The sequence below is a fragment of the Chanodichthys erythropterus genome, chromosome 20 (genome assembly GCF_024489055.1).
Source record: "Chanodichthys erythropterus isolate Z2021 chromosome 20, ASM2448905v1, whole genome shotgun sequence".
NCBI lineage: Eukaryota > Metazoa > Chordata > Actinopteri > Cypriniformes > Xenocyprididae > Chanodichthys > Chanodichthys erythropterus.
Genome location: NC_090240.1, coordinates 4,041,211 through 4,065,752, shown reverse-complemented (window position 1 = coordinate 4,065,752; position 24,542 = coordinate 4,041,211). Strand labels below are relative to the sequence as shown.

At 36.8% G+C, this 24,542-nt stretch overlaps 2 protein-coding genes across 5 annotated transcripts in view; one reads left to right on the top strand and one right to left on the bottom strand.

Moving 5' to 3' along the window:
* hdac7a (histone deacetylase 7a) overlaps positions 1-16,797 on the top strand; it is a 110,916-nt gene extending 94,119 nt beyond the window's left edge. For all 3 annotated transcript variants that reach the window (XM_067372473.1, XM_067372472.1, XM_067372474.1), the window contains exons 17-26: positions 1,904-2,011; positions 4,351-4,406; positions 5,804-5,891; positions 6,603-6,722; positions 6,899-6,996; positions 10,529-10,647; positions 10,777-10,910; positions 11,117-11,198; positions 13,115-13,253; positions 13,714-16,797. In XM_067372473.1, coding sequence (XP_067228574.1) covers positions 1,904-2,011; positions 4,351-4,406; positions 5,804-5,891; positions 6,603-6,722; positions 6,899-6,996; positions 10,529-10,647; positions 10,777-10,910; positions 11,117-11,198; positions 13,115-13,253; positions 13,714-13,756 — 987 coding nt within the window. In that variant the 3' untranslated portion in view covers positions 13,757-16,797. The remainder of the gene's footprint in view (positions 1-1,903; positions 2,012-4,350; positions 4,407-5,803; positions 5,892-6,602; positions 6,723-6,898; positions 6,997-10,528; positions 10,648-10,776; positions 10,911-11,116; positions 11,199-13,114; positions 13,254-13,713) is intronic.
* A 62-nt stretch (positions 16,798-16,859) lies between these two features.
* On the bottom strand, positions 16,860-23,126 carry twist3. Of its 2 annotated transcripts, none has more exons than XM_067371796.1 (2): positions 22,016-23,126; positions 16,860-18,331 (listed from the first exon to the last, which is right to left on the bottom strand). In XM_067371796.1, exon 1 carries the CDS (start codon positions 22,906-22,908, stop codon positions 22,291-22,293), a length of 618 nt encoding a protein of 205 aa, XP_067227897.1. In that variant the 5' UTR covers positions 22,909-23,126; the 3' UTR covers positions 16,860-18,331; positions 22,016-22,290. The 2 variants fall into 2 exon arrangements, with proteins under 2 accessions (XP_067227897.1, XP_067227898.1); XM_067371797.1 differs by having other exon boundaries at positions 16,860-18,328.
* Positions 23,127-24,542: the final 1,416 nt, after the last annotated feature.

The window sequence follows — 24,542 nt, the reverse complement described above, 5'->3', positions numbered from 1 at the left end:
ATTTATTTTTTAAATAAGTAAACTGATTGTCAAGTTGATTCATTTTCAAATTTATTTATAATTATTTTAGTAAATATGATATAAAATAAATATACATTTCACTTGGAATTATGCATGTGTTATTTGCTATCTTTAAGTGAAATAGTGTGATATCATATAGGCCTATATCAGCCACCCTGCTCTCTGAGAAATATTCCAAAATACATAACGGTAGACCAATAGTTATAATAGGTTATCTGTTCCTTGGCAGTGTGTGAAAAAAGCTAAAGACTATGCAAGAGCGTACAATTACCAAAAACAATAGTAATATAATCCAATTGGTTGCTATGGCAATTAGCAACCAGTCAGATTATAAGTCAGTGTAACACCCTAGCAACCGCTACAACAAACTACTGTTCAAACGTTTGGTTTGGAGGTCAGTACATTTTTTTTTTACTTCATCAAGGGTGTATTAAATTGATCAAAAGTGACAGTAAAGACATTTAGTGTTATAAAAAATTTATATTTCAAATAAAAACTAAAAAATGCTGTTTCAAATGCAGTTCTTTTTAACTTTCTATCCATTAAAAATCACTGTTTCCACATAAATATTAATCAACACTGATAATAATCAGAAATGTTTCTTGATCATCAAATCATCATATTAGAATGATTTCCGAAGGATCATGTGACACTGAAGACTGGAGTAAAGATGCTGAAAATTTAGCAGGAATAAGTTACATTCTAAAATATTTTTACATAGAAAACAGTTATTTTAAATTATAAAAATATTTTACAATACTACTGTATTTTTGATCAAATAAATGCAGTGTGGGTGAGCATAAGAGACTTCTTTCAAAAACATATTATCAACCCCAGACTTTTGAGCGCTAGTGTATTAGCATTATGTCCGCAAGTTTTGCACAGATAAGAACAACTGAACAAGTTGATCTAGCTCAAAATATCACATATTAGGCCTTTGTCATTCTCCAATATGATAATGCGTGTAATCTGCAAACCGGCGCAGCGATGAGAGGCTGTGTTTATGGCAATATGTAGACCACACACAAAGAATATTTAAACATAGCATTAGTATGACACATAACAGGAAATCTATTTATAGTGTCGGTCATTCTAGCCTCTTTCTTTTAGTGTATTCTTGAAATGCAGTTTATGTTCTGTAATTTGTAACACACACTTCGCCTTGTGGATGCTTACAACAAAAATAAGCATCTAAATACTTTTGCAAGCATGAGTGATCTTTATACAAATATGGTTGGGTAAACATATTTCATCATAATTCTCCAGCGTTCACATCTGTATGAACGCGTACAGCTGGTTATTCATTCATCTGTTATGTGAATAGGATTACGGACAGTTTACTGATGGGTTTAAGTAGTGGGTTAAAAATGAGATCGTTAAAATATGAGTACAAATTCCACCTCGTCTTGTTGTCTGCGGTTGTTGACGAGCACATCTCTGTTTCGTCAGTTTACGAGCAGACTTTCCGTAAGTGCCCGTCGCACAGCATGTAACGCTGGCATCGTGCAGCCGTGCCCTTCACTTGAACCGCTGTTTGCGGCTTTGCAGATTTATGAACGCTGATCATGGCTGTCATAATGATAAATGTGCTAGTGTACGCCAAGACAATTCAGCTACATCATTTTATTCTGGCAGAATGGGTGACTGACAGAGATTATTCGTCATGTGCGCGGCGCTTAGGGATTACGTGAGCCAGGGCTTGGGTGGAGGCGCACACTGTGAAACCTTCTCAAAATCATGTGTTAACTCGGGTTTACATGCACATAAATCACTGAGCCAAGCACTTTTGTTTATGAACGGATTGGTTACTCTTAAGTGGAGTAAATAAATAGATCAACAGATTTTTAGCCTTCACCAGAGCTCTTTGCTTGTGTTTGGACAGGTGGACAACGACACCATCTGGAACGAGATGCACACCTCCACAGCGTCTCGCATGGCGGCCGGGAGCGTGACGGAGCTGGCCTTCAGAGTGGCTAAAGGAGAGCTCAAGGTCGGTTCAGAACAATATACAAAAATCTATTGATTTTAGGCATCTGTTTAGTACAGTAGGTCAGCTGCTTCTTATTAGATAGAATGAGTACAGAATAATCGACAATGGACCATTGTATTATTGATAATTCATTTTCAGTAATGCAATGGTCTGCAGTCCTAGTTACCACCTGTGTATATGTGTCAAAACATTTCTCAGGTGTGCAACGACTTCTTTACCTACTGTTTGGCTTAGAAAAAGCCCATTCTGATGTTACTAGTTTTTGACAACGCAACCTAGTACTGAAACAAACCTGGAAATAGGATAAAAATATGCACAGTGTTGAAGAAGCTACAGCTGCAAAGCTACAAATAATTTAGAGTAGCTCACCTAGACCCTTATTTAACAAAGTCATTAAGCTAATTACTGTTTTCTATGTGAATATATCTAAATGTAATTTATTCCTGTGATCAAGCTGAATTTTCAGCATCATTACTCCAGTCTTCAGAGTCACATGATCCTTCAGAAATCATTCTAATATGCTGATTTGATGCTCAAGAAACATTTCTGATTATTATCAATGTTGAAAACAGTTCTGCTTAATAATTTTGTGGAAACCATGTTTTTTTTTAGAAGACAATTGATTTAAAATATAAATATTTCATTATAAATGGGTTTATTGTCAATTTAATGCATCTTTGATGCATAAAAGTATTATTTCTTTAAAAAAATCTTAATGAGCCCAAACTTTTGAACATTAGCATGTACAACTAATTACATTGAAGCTGTTTATCTGCATTGATGTGTAATTATCTGATTATACCATTTAATTCTTAAAGACATTATCTGGCAAGAAACATCTAAATTAGAGCATTGAAAATCATTACATTTTATAAGTAATAAAACAAGAATGAGGTTTCAATGTTGTGACAGACCTCAGTAGCCTAAATATTTCGATGCAAGGGTCGAAATTAATCACTAAATCATGACCGGTGCATCCATGCAAACAAACTGATTCACTAAAATGATTCACTGATATGACTTTGGTACATATGAGAGAGAAGAGAGATTGTTTGATTATTGCCCCAGATTGCTTTGCTGTAAAGCCGAATGAGAAATGCAATGTGATAAATACAGTGATTAAAGGGTTAGTTCACCCAAAAATAAAAATTATTGTGGCAAGACCTTCGTTCCTCTTTGGAACACAAATGAAGATTTTTTTGATGAAATCCGATGGCTCAGTGAGACCTCCATTGACAGCAAGTTAATTTACACTTTCAGTGCCCAAAAAGGTACTAAAGACATATTTAAAACAGTCCATGCGACTACAGTGGTTCAGCCTAAATGTTATGAAGAAACGAGAATACTTTTTATGCTCCAATTGTTGATTTTATTCAACAATTTCTAGTGATAGACAATTTCAAAACACTGCTTCATGAAGCTTCGAAGCTTTACGAATCTTTTGTTTCGAAACAATGGTTCAGAGCGTGTATCAAACTGCCAAAGTCACATGATTTCAGAACACGAAAGAATAAAAGTAGTTAATAATCTCTTATTGGCCTGTTTAGCTGTTTAGCTACTATTATTCTTTTTAATTATAGGCCTACTAATGTCTAACTAAAACATCTACAAATGTATAAAACTGATCACAGATCAGGTAAAACCTGTAGACTTGATTCATGGGTTCACAGAGATCATCGCCCCCCCAGTGGTGAACCAGTGAAATTTTGAAACGTTTCGAAACACTTATGATATAATGAAGCCTCGTTTACTGAAATCACGTGACTTTGGCGGTTTGATACATGCTCCGAACCACTGATTTGAAACAAAAGATACGTAAAGCTTCGAAGCTTCATGAAGCAGTGTTTTGAAATCGCCCATCACTAGAAATTGTTGAAAAAAGTCATTATTTAGTTTTTTTGGTGCACAAAAAGTATTCTTGTCGCTTCATAACATTAGGGTTGAACCACTGTAGTCACATGAACTGTTTTAAATATGTCTTTAGTAGCTTTCTTCAGTCAACACTCTTGGATCATGTGTCAACCAATCAGAATCAAGTCCTCATTTCCTTTCAGAGAGCCTTTGTAATTACCATTACTTCAAATAAAAATGAACCAAGTAGCAAACTGATTAAGACGTGGAAAACTGTAACGACCATGAGGGAATGGTTCAATCACTCAAATCCCCTGCTGGTAATTAAACTTAATGAAGGTTATAGGGGATGTTTCAGGGAAATGGCTTTATTGCTTTAACTGAAAGTGGTGGCCCGTTTGTTGAAGCAGTTTGGTGAAAACATCATTTCTGTGTGCGAGGCGACTGGTAAATGCGCAGTTAATGACATGTTGGTTTCCATGTTTCAGAACGGCTTTGCTGTGGTTAGGCCACCAGGACATCACGCAGACCCGTCAAACCCCATGTAAGTCTGGCTGTTACATACAGAAACTGTTCTGTACATTGCTTGAGTTTGTTTTCAGTCGGCATGAAACAGAACTTGCGATATTTTCCTCCATATTGTGACATATATGCAAGTGAAACGGCTTCTCCAACAAGAACAAAATAGGGTGGGACTTGATTTTCTCCATGTGGAACCGAGTGTATGGTTGTGGTTTGCTATTGGTGGATCTCATGTGAGTGACAGGTTGCCCGTTTGTCGAGTATCCTTATAAGAGCAGTCTTAATTTAGTTAAATCATTTCTTAATTGACCGTAAAGAGTTGTGAGAAAACGAGATGTTCATGTTCAGCGGCGGCGACTCTTAAAGTGACAGTGGCCTAATAAACCAGTTGCTGTGATGTCTGTCATTAATGTTAATCAAAGAACATAGATTCCAGAGAAAATTGTAGTTTTAATAAGGATTACTATATATTTAATTTATAATTTATGCAGTTGAGACTGTAAAGTGTTTGATAACGTTATTCAATTTCTGTAGGCCTATATTTCTAAGGCCACAGGTAAATATGACATTTATTATAATGGGTTTATGTGAAGATTGTTTTAAGTTTACTTAAATTACTTAATTACTTAAACACTTTCCGTTATACTCTAATGTTGAATTAATGTTAAAAAAAATACATTTCATAGAGACATCAGTAGCAGTAGCAGTATCTGTGATCCTGGTCTTCATTTGTAAAAAGATGCCATTAAACAAATATTTAAAATATTCTGTCTACTAAAGATTTCTTCAAATAAAAGGAATGCATAAAATAGTAATAAATGTGAGTGCTTGGTAATGTACAGTATATTGTGCATGTGAGTTTGGGTTCATTTATTGTGGTCATGAGTGAAATTCTTCTTCCTGTACATGTGTGTTGATGGCTAGAGTGTGGAATAAGGAGTGTAGTGTTTGTCTGACGTGGGTGTTGTTTGCACATGTGCACTCTGTCACCTCGCGTTCGGCGTGTGTTGCAGCGTCAGCACGCCTGTCCGTGTGTGTGGATATTTATGGCTTGATAATGAAGGTTTGGAGGGAACGGGAGGAAAGACGCTGATTTATTTAGAAGTTATTACCCTGCTGAGTTTGCTCTTTCCAAATTTCTCAGCGTTTCACCTCGCTCCCTTACTTCCCAGTGCATGTCTTATCATCTGCTTGAAGTTTCCATGTTTAATATTTGTGTATATGTCCATATTTAAATGCTTTTCGACTATACCTCAAGACTTTCTTTCAGTCTGTTAGGATAAAATTGCACATCCGCTGAGTTCAGTTGCGTGAGAATATTTGTTTGTGTACTACTACTACATAGTTTTGTTGTTTCGTTTCCAATAATTGATGGTATTTAATGTGGGAGACCTCACTTAATCTCTTTCTGTCTCTTAGGGGTTTTTGTTTCTTCAACTCTGTGGCGATCGCTGCTAAGCAGCTCCAGCAGAAACTCAGTGCCAGTAAAATCCTCATCGTTGACTGGGTGAGAGCTCTCGATTCAGGGCATGCAAATTCTGTCCGAAAACCATAAAACAATTATTTTTTAATAGAAGAATTATTTTCATGTTATGTCAAGCAACTGATATGATGGCTAATATTGAAAATCTATTAATATATCTAGACTATCCCTATTATACAGATTAAAACAATAAAAGAGTTTTTTAGTAAATTCGGGCATCACAACAGAGTAATGTACAGAATGAAAAATAAAGAAATTATATATCCACATTACATACAGTACACAATATCTAATAAATATAAAATAGCTAGTATTGTCTTATTACCGATACATTACCAATATACTAAACTGTATGTGAGTTGGCTATCAATGCTAGTTGATTACTGCAAAAATTCTACAATTATTCTGGGATATTTTCAATTAAACCTAATTGAAAATATTGTTTTCGAAAGAATCAATTGAACTGATTTGCACCTGATTCAAACTTTTAAACGGTACGGTTGAACTGTTGAATCATTCAACAAATTACTTCCAGATTTTGGGCCAAAAACAAAGGTACTGCTAATGTTAACTCAACAGCAACCAAAATACAAATAAAATAAAATGCTTACAAATAAAAGAAAGTGTTAAAGTTAAACGTCTTAGTGCTAGCTTTTTCACTTGCTGTAGTGTTCCTTTGTGTACTGAATGTAAACAATTTTGTAACCTGATCTTTTTTCGGCATCAATCATTCAGGACGTTCACCATGGCAACGGCACCCAGGAAATCTTCTACAATGACCCCAGCATCCTTTACGTCTCCCTCCATCGCTACGACAATGGAAACTTCTTCCCCGGAAGTGGTGGACCGGCAGAGGTCAGTACGCAAAGATCAGTGATTACCAAATACAACACTCTTTGGTTGAGATTCTTAATTATTGCTGTAAATCACTATAAACTCACATGCATCATGGCCTTTAGCAAAAAAGGATCACAGTGAATGGAGTGTTTTCAGTGTTTAAAAGCAGTGCCGTCATGTTTGATTCGTCCCAGGTGGGTTCTGGTGCCGGTGAGGGTTTTAACGTTAATGTGGCGTGGACCGGTGGACTGGATCCTCCCATGGGCGATGCAGAGTACCTGGCCGCATTCAGGTATACTTTAACTTTGTTATTTGATATTCTCAACTAACTCAGGGGATCACTTTAACAGGGACAGTATTCCCTGGAAATATGTTCATATAAACCATGTCGTATCTGAAGATATGGATCAGTTTCACATAAATAAATGAATTTTGGACATTGGAAGACACCATGATTATTTAATGTGGTATATTTGCTGATTTCAACATGATGCTAGAGTAGCAGTGTGTAAAATGTTTTTAGCTAAAACATCAAGAAAGGGTTCATTGCCGAAGAACTTTACTATGACTGGTTCAATTTATCACCTGAGATTATGACACCCTGAACACTATACTGAGTTTGACACTTCGCTCACACTTCAGGGATGCGTTGTGGTCGTGTCTAGAAGCAGGTCCTCCATCTGATGTGGATACGGCCCGGATCCAACTGACTACAATTGACCTCGGGATAAACAGACAGACTAATATTAGCGTAGATGCCATTCTTCTTCTGATGTAACGAGTACATCTGGTGTTATAGGGAAGTGTTCCCAGTTCCGGCTTGCCTAATTTATGCAGACTAACAATCCTTTAATGGATTTGAAAACATAAATTGATAATGTGTTATGTATATGCCAGATTGAAGAGATGCATTTTTAGTCTAGATTTAAACTGACAGAGTGCGTCTGCTTCCTGAAAAATGCTAGGAAGATTGTTCCAGAGTTTAGGTGCCAAATAGGAGAAGCCTGCGGTTGATTTTGATATTTTAGGTATTATCAACTGGCCAGAATTCTGAGATTGCAATAAACGTGAAGGACTATCCATTATAATGCATTAAGAGCTCGCTCAGGTACTGGGGAGCTAAACCATTTAGTGCTTTGTAAGTAATTAGCAAGATTTTAAAATCTATACGATGTTTAATAGGAAGCCAATGCGGTGTTGACAGAATCTGGCTAATATGGTCATACTTTCTGGTTCTAGTAAGAACTCTAGCTGCTGCGTTTTGGACCAGCTGTAGTTTATTTATCAAGCGAGCAGAACAACCACCCAGTAGAAAGTTACAGTAATCTTGACTTGAGGTCATGAATGCATGAACTAACTTTTCTGCATTTGTCATTGAGAGCATATGTCATAGTTTAGATATATTTTTAAGATGGAAGAATGTGGTTTTTACAAATGCTAGAAACATGGCTTTCAAATAAATGATTGGTATCAAATATCACACTTTATTGTGATGGTCTCAGATATTCTACTGACTAGAAGTATCTTTGCAAGTACATGTCAACTTATTCTAACCCTAAGTCTACTAATACACTAATGAGAGTTAGACATGTAGATGCAACGTTACTTGTAGTCGACAGAATGTGTTAAAGAGACCATCAAAATAAAGTGAAACCCATACTTTTTTAATGGTCGCAAAGTTCATATTCTTAATGTGGTATCTACTCAGTATGCAATTTTGGATGCACCGACTGTCTTTGGAGTAAGCAGGTGTTAAGTGCTGTGTGAAGGGCACAGTGCTGTTGGGGAACACAGTAACTTTTCTATTCTTGGATCATACGGGGTCCAGAAGTATAACCACAACCACACCACCATCCACTTCATATGTCTTGTTAAGTCTTTACATGGCCCGTTCATCATCAGGTCAGGGTTCAGGAAGAAGCATTTGACATTCCATCATCAGTTTTGCCAAGAACCAGGTCTTCTTCCCTGTGGGCGTCCTTCATATAACATTGGATTCTCTTCTTTGTTCTTGTGCACTAGTATTTGCACTGAGACCTTTGAGATCAAGAATTAAACAGGACTATCCCCTTCTGGCGACTGCCAACCTGTATCAGTCAAGGTGTTTATTGTAGTCTGAAACACTTGCAGGGCTTCAAATGATTCCCAGCTTTTTCATTGCATTGGGATCAAACTCAAGCTTGGCCACTTCCACATGCAACTTAATTGCCGCTGGTGGGTGGTTTTATTAAAGGTTTTTAGCATTTTTGAAGGAAGCCTGCTTCAGGTTTTTGGTTTTGGTCCAGAGAGGCATTGCTAACCACACGCTAACCAGGATCCCTGTGTGAAAGTGGGTGGGCGTCTAAAAAGACCTTTAAGATCTTCAGGACTGAACGTTTTCAGAATGTTATGCCTCTAACCAGCCTGTCTCTCCTTGACTTCCTGTGTCTTGTACACTCTTTCTCGTCCTTTTATTGGTCTTTAATGAATGCTGCGCTCTCTCTCTTTCCCTCCACCCAAACTAAAATTGTTCCTCTCCACACAGGGGAGCGTGGGTAGTTTTATTGGTCTAGAGGGGAGGCGGAGTTGGTAACAACGGTGAGGGTAGGCGGAGAGGGGGGGAGAGTAGTGGAGGATCCTGGGTAATTAAGGCAAATGGCTCCCAGATGGCGGGCTGTCAGTGACGTGAGGAGAACGACAAGCTCCAAATGGGAACCAGATGCAGCGGCGGTCGCTTTGAACTCGCCGGTGATGCGCTCAAGAGGCAAAATCGCTGGCAGGGCTGGCGTCCTCCGAGCGCAAGAAAGAGGGAGACGAGGAAGGAAGAGAGAGCGAGGCGGTTATTAACAAAACCTAATTCAAACACTTTAGTCATTGGGATTGTCACGCTGTGCTTTGGCCAGCTTAATTTTTGTAGAATTTGTCAACTGTAACAGGAACGCCACTGGACTTTTTTCTTCTTTTCAGTCTTTTTATCTCACATGAAACATATTTCTGTGGAGGCTTTGATTAGAACTAATGTAAATCTGAGAAATACACCCAAAAGAATAAGAATAAAAGTAATATGGAACAATTCTGCTTATTATTAATAATAAATGTGACTATTTATCGAGCTTTTGTGTATTTTGTAATATTTATATTGCCTGCATTTCATTAAAAATATAATATTTGTTATGCTTCAGAACACCCCTTAAAGGAACACTTTACCTAAAATTAAAATGCAAATTCATTTACTCTCCCCCACGACTTTCTTCTTCTTGGGACAAAAAAGGAGATGTTTTTAAGAATGTAGTTGGTTGCTTTTCCGTGTAATTACAATGAATGGTCACTGAAGCTTCAAATCAGATCCAAAAGCATCATAAAAGTATCATAAAAGCAGTCCATATGACTCATGCACTTTATTCCAATTCTTCTGAAGCCAGGAGCAGACTGAAATTTAATTTGTTATTCAATCTTGACATGTGCCCTGGCTTTTGTTGCCGTGTTCATGAGAGAAGTATGAACGAATCATTCTTTTGAGTTGGATCTTTTAATGAATCCGTTGATCCAGGTTCACAAAAGCAGTCTGACTGATTTGTTTATGATTCAGTTTCAAGTTTAGGTTAACAGGTAAAGATTATAAATGAATAAGAACTTCTTAAATCATTTAGGTTTTGAATGACATGAGTATGAGTAAATGATGAGAGAATTGCCATTTTTTTTGGGTGAACTAACCATTTAAGCCTCTCTTGGTTTATGCTTTGAAATTGTTCTTGCATAAAGATACTAATGCAGTCTTACCTATGAGCAGCCATCACTGATAAAATATTAACTAAGCGTTGTCTATGCATTGTTTTGATGTTTAGGACGGTGGTGATGCCCATTGCTCAGGAGTTTTCCCCAGACGTGGTGTTGGTCTCTTCAGGGTTTGATGCTGCAGAAGGACACCCTGCTCCTTTAGGAGGATACAAAGTCACTGCTAAATGTAGGATATTTCTGTTAACATCTTATGAATGATGGATATGAATACATCAAATTAATTTATATAAATTGCGGTCTCAGAAAAGCTTGTGTTTGGACTGTGCCGATAATTCTGTTATTGGTCTCTCTGCAGGTTTTGGGATTTTGACTCGGCAGCTGATGACGTTAGCAGGAGGACGCGTGGTTCTAGCATTAGAGGGAGGTCACGACCTCACAGCCATATGTGATGCTTCTGAGGCCTGTGTCAGTGCTCTGCTGGGGCGGGAGGTCAGATTTCATACATGATCTGTCCAAATACTTTATAACACATTTATTATACCTTTATAATCCTGTTATAAAATTGCCATTAACAAATTCTGAGCAGTCTTGTTATGTAAGGGTGTTAACATGACCTTTCTGGCAAAGCCTTGTATGACGTGCTCTTTGTTTTAAAGGAATAACAAAAACACGCTTTTCATCTGGTTTTCTGTTAGGAGCCTCTTCCTGAGTCGACTCTACTGCAGACGCCCAATGCCAACGGAGTGCTTTCACTGCAGAGAGTTCTACAAATACAGAGTGAGTGTCTCTCGCCGCTCTCGTCTCAAGTCTGCCTCTAATTATCCTGAAATGCACTGGCTTCCTGGTAGCACACATTTGTTTAATTCTTTGTAATTAATTATAATCATGATCATCTACGTTTCACCACATGGTTCCAGCTCTGCCAAAATATTCCAATAAAAACAACGGTACGGGACACACTACGTGGCGTACACTAGCTCTCTCACGCTTTCTCTGTGTTATTGTGATTATCTGCCTGCAGTCAACATTCTGTTGTCATTCACGTTTTGCATACCTGTATGACTTTCTGTCTTCAGCTGAACACAATGGAAATTTTTTGCAGAATGTCTGAGCTGCTCTTTTTATATGTACAGTGATTTACTCGGTAAAGCTCCAATAAGGAGAGAAAAGCACCAATATTATTTTGTTTAATGTAGTATATATCAATGCTGGGTGTAATTCTTTACTAAGTAAATAATTACTTTAATAACTTTTCCCTTGAAAAAGTAAAGTAAGGGATTACTCTGTAATTTAGTTACAGATGTAATTGCATTAAATATGGTATAGACTATAATACAACAATTTGATATAAAACAATAGTGGATTAAACATCAAAATTTAACATCAAATGTTAAAATGTGAGTTTTTTTAAGTAACCTTCTAATTTTAAATACTTTGGTCAGTTCAAGAATATGCAAATTAATGCAAATTTAAATTATTTATTTGAAAGACTTAAGAGAGCCATTTCATGTTTTTGTTTTGTTCAACTAGTCAACGTTGATATGAGATTTAGAAAGTGATTAGTAATAAATAATTAGTACAGTAATCTAATTACACTGTTGAAGATGTAATTCATTACTTTTTTAGAGTAACTTACTCAACACTGGTCTATGTGAGGCTATAGGTAGTGTATATTCTGAGGTCATACAATATGTTTGTTTGAGGAACCGACTAAAAAGTCGTCATTATCTTTCCTTCCACCATAGTTCTCTAATGTCACGGAAGCTCAACCGTACTTGCTTGATGTGCAAGAGCAGACCTGCAAGTCAAGCAAGCATGTTTGAACTTCTGTTTATTATATTTGATGTGCTCAATTTATGTGTGTTGATCAATGTTTATATAAAAGCCTAAATTAAATCTGTTCATCAAAGTTTTGGTTGCTTGGACTGACTTTCAGTGGAGGAACATAAATCTCTCAGGTTTCATTTAAATAGCTCCATTTGTGTGTTGAAGATTAACAAAAAAATCTTATAGATTTGGAATGAAATGAGTGTGAGTAAATGATGACAAAATTTTAATGTTTGGATGAACTGTCCCTTTAAATTCCAGTCTTTTCGTTAACACTTTACAATAAGGTTCGTTAGTTAAACATTAGTTAAAGTATTAACATGAACTAAGCATGAGCAATACGTTTGTTACTGTATTTACTAATCTTCGTTAACGTTAGTTAATCAAAATACAGTTGTTCATTGTTTGTTCATGTTAGTTCAGTGCATTAACTAATGTTAACAAGATTTTAATAATGAATTGGTAAATGCTGAAATTAACATTAACAAATGCTAAATGAGTGCAGTTCATTATTAGTTCATGTTAACTAATGTAGTTAACTAATGTTAACTAATGAACTTTATTGTAAAGTGTTACCGTCTTTACAAAAAAAACAAGTCGTATACACTATTTTGTGGTTACTTTTTTCGTACTTTCTGCAGTTTCATTTTATGTAAATGAGCAGCTTTGACATACTGCAAAAGATCTTTTTTGTGATTCTCTTTAAAAAAAAAAAAGAAAAAACAGTCATACAGGTTTGGAATGACATTAAGAAGAGTAAATAATGGCCGAATTGATATTTCTGAGTGAATTTTTCCTTTAATTGTTTGATGCCAGTATGCCTGTCGTCCTGTCTGTTAACAGTCAAGTCTCTTCCTCTGTCTCAGGTCAGTATTGGTCGTCCCTCAAGCCGTTGGTGAGCACAGTGGGTATGTCGTTTCTGGGTGCCCAGAGGAAAGACTGTGAGGAAACAGACACAGTGAATGCGATGGCGTCCCTCTCTGTGGGGGTCTTGACCAACAAAAGGTGCGTTCTGATGACCAAATTTTGCTAAATGTGATTAATATAATTTGTCACTCCTCAATAGTGCTTCATCTTCTTCTGTACACAAGACTAAAACTAAAAAATAATAAAAATGACAAAAGCAGATAATAAAATGACTAAAATTAAAATGAAATATATATAAAAGCTATACTATAGTAATATATAAATACTACTAAAATAACACAGGGTGTGACAACCACATTCTACTACCGGATTTACTCACAAAACAATTCGGGTAAAGCCAGATTTTCCTACAGGATTTTGTTTTTGCAGAAAGGGGCTAATCTGCAATCCAAGTTAATTCAGGCTAATGTTTTCATAGGTGCTCATTTCCCTTCTAATCTACTGTGGGCTTCACTGCTGTAGGAAATTATGCTTTTGATGCATTCTTGAACATAAAATCCATTGTTTGATGCTAAACATAGACCTAATTTTTTTACAGCCTTGCTGATGAACCCATGGAGCACGACGAAGACTCCCTTTAAACCAGGTCTTTACTTGTCTGAAAAACTCTCCAGTACCAAATGGCGCTCCACATCATGTGAACGAGCCGTGCCTCAGACCAGCAGTGCCTCGGGGGGCGTGGCTTCCTCATCATGGTCCCTCCCCCAAAGACACCACCTCAACACTGACCACCAGCGCAGCACGGCTAAGCTAACAACCCGCAGCTACAGATCATTTGGGGCTCTGGGATCCACATCATCGTCTCCTTTCAAGTACCACACAAACAATCACACTAGAACGCATGAGGCCGCTTTGTGCGTTAGTGTGTTTTTAACATTCACTAAAAGGATGCGCTCAAGAACTCGCAAATATTCACCTCTGGTGCCTCAAAAGAGACTATTTACTTTAGCTGGAGATGTGAAACAAGATTTGTGGGAACGGTTGAGGATTATTTAACCTTTTTTAAAGGCAGCCCACTTTACTACCCCTGACAAGTGAACTATTGAAGTGCTGAGAGAAAATGAGGGGTTTCCTTGCACCTGGCAACCACAAAGTGGCTCCACTCTATGATGTCATTACTATTAACCAATTTAACCACTAAAGAAGAAGAAGAAGAAGAAATAACGATCTTGACAACTGTGGGTTTTATAAATCTTAATTTTTTTTGCACTGTGCATTCCATAATGTGAACCGTGAAATTTTCCAAACCTCTGGGGAAAAAAAAGATCTAATTCTGTATCTAGTTTTACGCTTAACATTCTTTTTTTTAAGTGAAGCAAAAAAACAGTTGCATTCTTGTCAAGTTCAGTTTCATTCTACCTGCATTCCCAGCATGAAGGTTGTAAACTTGAATACTTCAAGATACTTCTTTGTACTGATTCTGTGTATCTGATTTAATGTTAAGCCTCATGTTTTTTAAGGCCAGAGGGACAAACCAGCTATCAGCAAGTTAATTGCACACACCCACCCCAAACACACACACATATACGTCCATATTTCTGTGCACGCAAACACACGTCGCATCCATATGACCACTGTACTTTTAATATCGTGGACACAGGAAGTGCTTACACTTTCCCTAGACTAACTATAACGCAAAGTAGATCAGTCTTTCTTTAGACCAAACTAATATGATTATGATTTTTATATGTGTGTGCTTGTGTATCTATCAGTCATATATTTTGTCTGTTCTGTATTCACAAACAAACCTCAATTGACCACAAGCAAAAACGCAAAACGACATTTGAATGGGCTCTCGAAGCCACTTTAATGTTAAAACAATTCTGTATTTTTCATTGATCTTTGTTGTTTTGGACAAGGGAAATAACCAGCATTTTAACCTGTGGAGGAGACGTTTCTAAAGATGGTGTGCATTTAATGATTTTCTTTCATTGCTGTGCACTTAGAAATTACTGAAGGTTTTTTTTTTTTTTTTTTTTTTTTTTTACGAGGGATGCATTGTTTTTGGATGGCGTTCTGTTTTCCACAGCCTGCACATAGATGTCTAATTCACACCAGTTGTGTGGATGAACTTTATAGTGATATTAAATATGTCTCTCAGCCGCTGGGATTCACATTTACGCCATCTTCAATGAACCGAAATAAATATTAACCGAAATGGACAGACCTCTTCAAATACCATGCCACTCATCAGCACATTCTGTTTCAAAAACTATATCACTTATTTAGCCTTTCTAAACAAACGATTGGCCAAAATTTTGTCGGCTACGTTCTGGTTGCATAATCCTGACAGGTCAAACCGCCGAGAATAATGCGCTGGAAGTTATCATCCTCATGCTGTATCAATATCTCAAAGTGAAAGTGTGCTACCTGGATGGTCGGGACATTACATTGGACTAGTAGCACAGTTCATGGTGCTTGTTTGACTTTAGTGTTGTGCTTTTGGGTTGATGAACGCCCCGACGGCTCGGATTTTTAGCATGACTTGGATGACAATGACCAAATCTCATCTTTTTGAGTCTGCACAACCCTTTACCTCTGTATTTACAACCAAATACAGCGTTAACATTCTTTCTTGCATTCACTACAAGAAACAATCGTGACCTGACAACTTGCTGTTATTTCGAACATGAAATAGAGGCATTCCTATACAGATTTTCATAATGCTGCAGCTGTAAGTGCTCAGCACCTTCCCGACCAATGAGTCTTTACTTCATCCCTCTTTCTTTTGTACCAAACCACTGTGGATAGTTATGCGTTTGTATGATTCCATGTATATAGTACCATCCTCCCATTTATTGATGTGTTGTGTTCATATGGCTGAGGTTTTCATGAAGACCCTGGGTAGCCTTTGCCCATCAGACCCCCATGAAGACTGTTGTAAAATAGAGCAGATGCAGACGTTCACCCATTAATGAAGTCATAGCTAATCTCTGAACTAGCGGCGATCTTGCTGCATATTTATAGTACTTCAAACAGTGCACTTGCATTTCACTAGCAACAAAACATACCTGCTCACCTTCAACGATTGATAAAAACCGGAAATCGCCTTGGTTAATGACTTAATTAGACAGCACTTAGTGACAGTTTCGCCGGGCCGTTCTGACTGTGACTACAAACAGATCTTGACATTCCGTTGCAGTTTGGACACTGATATTCGTCTTATATACAGTTATATTTTAGTGGTGTATTTTTACAATAGCTTTGTGCATTTGTACTGTTTTGATATACCTCTCAAAGCGCTTGTATTCTCTTGTCTCTCCAAACCCTTTATGAAGTAAAATGGAGAGCGTGTTCTGATGTCTTCACTTCTGTAAAAGCAAACCAGCGCCGTCTTAATTTCTGTCATTTATTCCCCTTCGCCTTGTTGTATGGACAATGTAAATAGTTACCTACGACCAAAAGACTTCACTTATGTGCCTTGAAGAGTACTTCACCTGTCAACCCCACTAACTGGATCTGTTTAACAAAGAATAACAGAAATTATGCTTTCGAATCTTCCTGTACTTAACGATTCCCCCTTTTATTTCCGATTTCTTTTGTTTCTCTGTGTATAGAAAAGAATGTCTATTTTGTACTGTTTCTATCTTCCTAATTAAAATGAAAAGCATTTTTTTGTTTGCCTGAATTTTGTTCAGCTTTGTCATTTTTATTTGTACATTCCACTGCTAAAATGTCTGAACATCAAATACCAGCGAACTGAATGAAATGAATCAAATGTGTCACATGTGCACATACATGTGTTTTCTATTATATATCAAAAATTCACTCAGATCTATGGCTGGATCTTTTTATTATTTTAACATAGCCTTTAAAAAAATATACTATGATAACTACAATGCCCGCATTCTCCACCAAAAAATACAGATGTTACTGTGAATTTGTTAATTTGTTCACCAAAAAAATGTGTTCACCATCTTATACTGTTTAAAGGAGATGCCATATAATTTTTTTTTGTCTTTTAATGTATCTTTCGAAGCATCTAAGAATGAACCAGTACAATTATGTATTGCACATGCACACAACCAAAGAAATGTGAAATAATTGTTCAATAACTAGAGAGAGTAAAGCCTGAAGCCACTGGATCTTCCATAGATCGTCAGTAGTTCATATGATCATTTCTGGTTCCTTCTATTGTAACATGTTTAGGCTTCTGCTTTAGTTTTGGCCACTATGGCAGTGTGTTTTGCACTTAGCTTCAAACATGCATCTTGTAATTGCCTTACCTAATTACACATACTAAACAACAGAACATGGCACTTTTGTGGTGAGGCGGTCTGTCTTATTTCTTGCCAACCAGACATATATTTATTGAAGCCTCAAACTAAAAAGGATAATGCCAAGTTTATGTGCAGACCAAGTTTAGCCAGCATTTTATTCTAATTAAGTAATTAGCAGTGTCTGTCTGGATCCTAAAGAAGTCGTACTAGCAGAACATGAACACCTTGATCCGTCGCTTAAAACTTTCTCAGGGTTTTTTTTTTTTTTCCCCGAATGCCATTTGTTGTTATTTGATTGTTTTATTATTCTTCAGAATAGTTTTTGACAGTTTTTATTGTGCTGAAAGGCAGTAACATACTTATTGTAAAGTAACTGTCAGATAACTCTAACTTACTTTTATGCATTTGCTATTCACCAAGTCATCATATTGTAGAATTAATCTTACAGCTTTATTTTTTTTTTAAATGCGTAACAACCTTTATACATTTAGACAAATGTGGTATATACCATTGTTAACACTGTCACAAAAGCAATAATGTTGGCTAATATACAGCATAAATGACAAGCGCAACAACTCTGAAATGATGGGATCTGTATATCAGAGAATATAGTGAGTCTACGTAGCATTTTTCCGTCAGGGTAGGGTTAGCTATACATGTAGAGTCCTTATGACAGTCCTTATGTCTGCCTCTGTGTGTCCATACAAAGTCAAAGTCAATGAACACTGATCTCAAATCAGCACTCTGCCACTGAATCAGAGTCATTTCCAGAGTTTGATTCATGTGGAACCCCTGGTGTCCATTCCTCTAGAGGGTCGAGGGTCTTTTTTTTTTTTCTTTTTTTTTTTTCATTTTGTTGTATAGCTCCATTAGGAGAAGGGAAAGGTGGTTGGCTTGATGTTGAAGGATGATGTCCTCTGGGATAGTGGGATACTGCTGAGACAGACAGAAGAGGAGATGTCAGAAATGTGCTTTATATTCAAAATGAAATAAAAAAGAATCAAACAGTAATTTATATTGAGAGTATTTGCAAGAATATAGTCATTTGTATGTATGCATGGTGCTATATACTCTATTTAAAATTATTTAACATTTTGCTTGTCTTATATTTTGATAGTTCTTATGAATGCAGCTTTTGTCATCTTAAAATAATTTTGAGACTACATGGAATATTTTTATATTTTAATTAATTTAAAATGCACAAGACCATATGTAAAGTTGTGTAAAGTAATATGTAAAGATTAAAAATGAAAATGAACATAGAAGAAAGTCAAACATAAGTAGGATAAAATATTTAACCAAAAAAAAAAAAAAAATTGTTTTTGTTTGGATTGGTGCAATTGGATTACTTCATTTATTTAATTAAAAGCAATAAATTTATTTCATTTATTGCTTTATTTAAATTGCCCAATCAGTTTGCTGGAATCTGCATGTCATCACAGCCCTAAAGCGAAGGATTCATTCCCATGAGCACCGGCAAACATGTTGACTCATCTCGTATAAATGAAGGACATTACTAAAGTAAAACAGTATGTGCTGAATATGACAAGTCCAAGTAAACCACAACCCAAAATAAGTCCTGACAAAGAGTCATTTTTACATTGTTTCCATTAACAGCTCAGATATTTTTCCACAAATTAGCCAATCAAGACTGGATGAAAAAAATGCTAATTTAAATAAAATATTAATACATGAAGATGCATTTTTATTGATTAAGATCATGATAATTGCCTGGCCTGAATCAGAAAACTGGTTCAAAGCTGAAATTGAAGTGTCTTTAAAAATATTTTAGTTATTTGCGATTTTGTTTTGTTTTGAGTTGTATTGTGGCTAAAGGCTTTGTAATAGAACATAGCCTGTTGACTATTATTAATCTTAAGATGGATCGTAAGGACATACTTTTATCATAATAATAATAATAATAACAACAATAATAAGTAAAAGGGTCCATGTATTGATTAATGCACCTTTTATTTAATTCCAGTTGGAACCTTAAAGTTATTTTCAAAGATTTTCTTCTTGGTAATTTAAATGCACAATGTGAGAACCCACTCAACAGAAAAACAGCAGAAGCAGAAGAACAGGCAAGTGATGTTCTATATGTTCTTTTGTTAAGTATTTAAGTTAATTTGATTACAGCTACCAATAAGGGTGAGTTGTTTCTGCTCCATTTCACAGATTCTGCACATTTTCCCCCAAAATCAGTGCAGAAAATGTGAAAAATGTGAACAGATTGTCTGGACCTGGGCACAGCTAACTGTTGGCACATTGCTGCAGAATACCGTTGTTTCAGTTGGATTTACAGGGGGATTTTACCATCCTAAAATTACACAAAGCCATACAGATAAAATATTTCCAAGCTCGGTGTGCAGTGCCCAAAAATCTATAGTATCGTATGGATCAAATGGATACAAAGTCGCATATGTTCACTAAAATCTTCCTCTTCATGTATGTTAACATCAAACTGATATATATCAAAGAACTGAATTAGTGTGTGTATTTGTGTGTGTTGTATGGGATGTATCTCTCTCCCACACACACACAAACACACACTGATAGACACACACCTCTGTAACACCCCACAACTGTTTCCAATCATTAGGTTCCTGCATGTCTAGGCCCAGTCGCCTCTGATTGCACGACACTGGATACGAGATCCCGTGAAGGGCAGAGGGAGGGCGATTTACACCCGTGGGCTAAAGGAGAGTCCTCTCCACCTTTCCCTGCTTCCTGTTCACTCACTTTTCTTTTCCTTTAATGATTTTTCTTTGTTCCCTGTTATCTTTAATAGCAACACATGGCCCCTGGTTCTCAGTTTGAGAGCTCAGTGGAAAATTATGCAGAATATGTGGAATATAGTACACATTTATATTAATTACATTGTTATTACTTATGTACTAACATTTAATTAGTTACACATGAATTTTGTTATAAATCTAAAAATATATATGATTGTCCAGAGCAGAATTATGAAGAAAATAACTTTAAAAAAATAATAATTATATATTTATTTATTTATATATATATATATATATATATATATATATATATATATATATATATATATATATATATATATATATATATATATATATATATATATATATATATATATATAAAGATAAAAGTTATTTGCAGAATATTAAATATACTGGTGGTTTAGACAATACATACTATGAAACCAAAAACCAAAAAGAGGCTACCCCAGTAGGCCTATGTATGAACAGTGAAATATCAGGAGGTGAATGTTGTGCTGAGTAATATTTAGATACACCTGATTAGTAAGTGTTTAGAATAAACATGAATCACATGACAAGAATAATTTTAAGAATAATATGTCTTTTTCTTCCAAGACGTGTTGTTGTGAAACAATACGTGCAAATTTTTGAATCTTGGAATTAAAGAGGGGTTTCATATACATGCTGTATTCTCAAAATGGCTAATATCTCACAGATTCAACATGTTTTTTAATGTATTTAATTTTAAATTGTAATCAGTCTTCAGACCATTAACGTGGGGTTTGAATCATTAATTTTTGTTCGATCTTTTTCCCCCTCATTTAAACAAATCGACAAATGTCCAGTCTTATGACTATTTGACCAAATCTGAAAGTATAACATTTAACCCATTTTAAATGAGTACAACATTTAGAACAGATTATTGGTGCAAAGAATTATTATATGGAAAATAAAATCATTAATATCCAACACATTGTAAAAATGTCCTCCTTTAGACGATTGTCTTAAGAGTAATATGTGTCTTGTCTATAAACCTTTTCCAAGTAAAAAGTAAATAAATACATAAAAATAAAAAAAATATATACAATCAATTTGCTTCTAATGTTCTCAGATCTTTAACCAGATTTTCAGTCTATTATACAGTCAAGATAAAAACCAGCACAACACTTGGAAACCTTATGTAGCATTGAACATACTTTGCATTTATATATGTGCATTTTTTTCTGTCAGTCTATTGAATTTGCTGTGTACATTTGATTCTGAAACTGCTTAACTGTTCAATAGACCAACAGCATCAGTTCAGCGGGTTAAAGCTACTCCAGCTGGTTAAATGTCTAGCCACAAAAATAGGTTCAGTTTCAGTGCTGTCCAAGCCACTTTAAGGGCCGCAAGGCAGTGACAACAAACCCCTTTAGAAAACCTTTAGTGATTATGCCCTTAAAATGATATCTTATGGGTTGTTATATTAATGAAAGTAATATCTTAACTTAGCAGGCTTGTTGTAACTGGGCATAGAGCTTCCTGATCAACACCATATTGTCTGTCTGTATAAATTCTGATATATATTTTTACTGAGATTATGCACACTATAGTCTTTGAAAAATTAGTTCAACAAATGTTTTGGGTAAATGTTTGATTATGCATGATTCCACATAAACCATAAATTGAGGTTAGGTAAATGTACCCCCTAAATTCACCAAACACTTGTGATGTATGTAATAAAATAAACCCAACAGGTCCGTAATCAATGAGTAAGTCATTTTCTTGTTCGTGAAAAAGCGTAAACTTGCATAAACCAGACATAAACCAGAACCATGTGCTCATATCAGCTATCATATTTCATTAATAACACTTAATTTTACTGACTTGAGGTCTGACATACCTGTAGAGGGTTGCTCTGAGAAAAAGTGAAAAGATCTGTGTTGGAAGGTCAGAGGTCAGCTTTAGGCAGGGTCAGGTCATGGCAGCAGGAGTCAAATGGCTGTTGATGGTTGAAGTTGAAGTTGAAGCCGTAGCTAGTGGATAGACAGCAATAGATTTAATAATCAGAGTCACTTTCTCTCGGGCAGAATGCAGGTTCAGAGTTCAGAGGCTGGTTGGAACTGGAGTTTTGTAGGGCTGTAGGGTCGGTGGGCAGAATTAGGAACAGATGAACGTCTAGTGAGTGGCAGACATGGACCAAGCTCCCTCCATCCTCCAAACGGAGAAGGCGTAGCTCAGCCTCTCGTGGGCCAGGTAGTTACAGCTGGCCAGCTTGGCGTCCATCTCATCACTCTGGAGAACCTGGTAGAGAAAGTCGATGTATCTCGAAGCCAGTTTGAGGATCTGAATCTTGCTCAGTTTGTCCGAAGGCAGCGTGGGGATGATCTTCCGCAGTGAGGCGAAAGCATCGTTTAGGGACTGCGTGCGCTGGCGTTCCCGGACGTTTGCGATCACTCGTTGCGTGTGGAGGTCCTCGAATGGTTGCCCGGGCACAGGTGACACTGCACTTACGGCGGGCACTAGGGAGGCTGAAGAGTTTGATGAGGAGGAGGGTGAACTCCTCTTGGGCCGCTTGGGGCCAGAGGGAGCCAGCGTAGACGGGCCTTCCAGTGAAGTTTTGTCGTCCTGTGGTAGGAGTCCACCAGGCTCTTTCTTGGGACCTGTCAGCCGTTTCCGAGGACCCGTCGGTGGCGCAACGACGACAGGACACTTGTTGGGGCGACGGTCTTGCTCCTCTTCGCTGGGTAGGACCCCACCCTCGGGAAAGTCGCCACAAGACTGTTCCTCTCGCATGACGGTCCGTCGTCCTTTACTTGTCAATCCCGTGCTTCTGTCCTATTTTGCTTCACTTATGGCCCAGTGCCTTTGACTAAGAGCAATTTCAAGGTAAAGCAAAACAAATCAAAGCAAAAAGCGTGCTTTTTTCGAACTCAAGAAGGTGCCGGATTATACGGCCATTCATCTGGGCTCGTAAAAATCTCTGTCTCTGCAGTATGTCATGTAGCTGTAGGTCAGTTCTTGAAACCTCAAATCACTATCTGGGGTTGTCAGGTCTTTTATAAAGACCAGTGGCCAAGTCTTCGAAAGCCCTACCTACTTTGATCAGCGATTGGTTGAGAGGTGGATTGGTTGAGGGGTGGAGCCACTCAAAGGAAACAGGAAGGCGATGTACGTTGTGATTGGAGGACAGAGTCATAAGGAGGGGGCTCGATCTAAGGTAGTGGCAAAGACTCTGCTGTAGAGTTTTCTTGAAATTGTCTGAAGCATATTGGTTCCAGATTTCTCCCAAAACAAGCCTTGAGTCCATACACACCCCCTCCACCACTGCAACACCCTACACCTCCTCTTTTTCCCCAGCACAGCCCAAGAGAGACAATGGGAAGGAGCTGAGAAGCAGGCTTGCTGTTTCGCATGCTGTTTCATGCTGTCTCTCTGTTGATTTTATGGCATGGCAAGGTTTTCAAGGGTAAACTGAACATTATTTTGAACATGCTGAGTGAAAACAGAATATCGCTGAGTATCTGTGTATGCCATATTTTCCTATGCTAACAAGAACATTTCTCTGTCCTGTACTTGCACTTAAGGACATTTGTAGGTCCATTTATACATTTAAAAGTGGGACTGAGTCAGTTTGTATATTGTTGACTGTCAAATTTATGTGCGTGTGAATACATGTATGTGAATTTGTCTAGGATGGTGTAAAAACTTGTCATCTCACATTCGCATGTAGCTTAAATAACCATGAACACAATCAATGAAGAATACTGAATGTATATCATTTTGTTGTATTGTAACATTTTATAAAGGTGGTCAAACCATGATTTAAAAAAAATATATATTTGGTGTATTTTAAACCGCTCACTGCTGTATGTTTTCCGTGATGTAGCATCATATCAACACATTATTAGACAGGGTTTTGTCTGAGTCAGGACTGGCCATGAATTCAGCCATTACATCAACATTTAACTTTATTTTGACCTTTACAACAAAGAACAATGTGTCAATTCAAATAAAACCAAACCTGCCTTGATTGTGTCCTGTCATTGTGCAAAATCTCATAACTAGTGTCCTGCTGAACTTAAAATTAGTTTCAGAATCAAAGAATATGCTGTATGAAAAGTATGAAATTCAAAAACACAATGAACTGATTTCTGAACAGAGTTAGCTATTGGACAGCTTTAAAACTAAGCTCTAATCAACAGTTAAAAGTACAAACAAAGGGCCTAATTTTTTAGTCTCTCTCATGTTTCAATGTCTTCTAGCAGATTAAGAAAACTGACAGATCTATTATGTAGCCATGGGGTCCAGCAATGTTTTCAAGAGAGAGAGAAAGGGACTGAATGTTCAGTGCAAGACCAAGGCATTTCTGATCGCTGACTAAGTAATGTAATTGTATCCTATTTGTATTGTCGTTCTAATTTTATTAT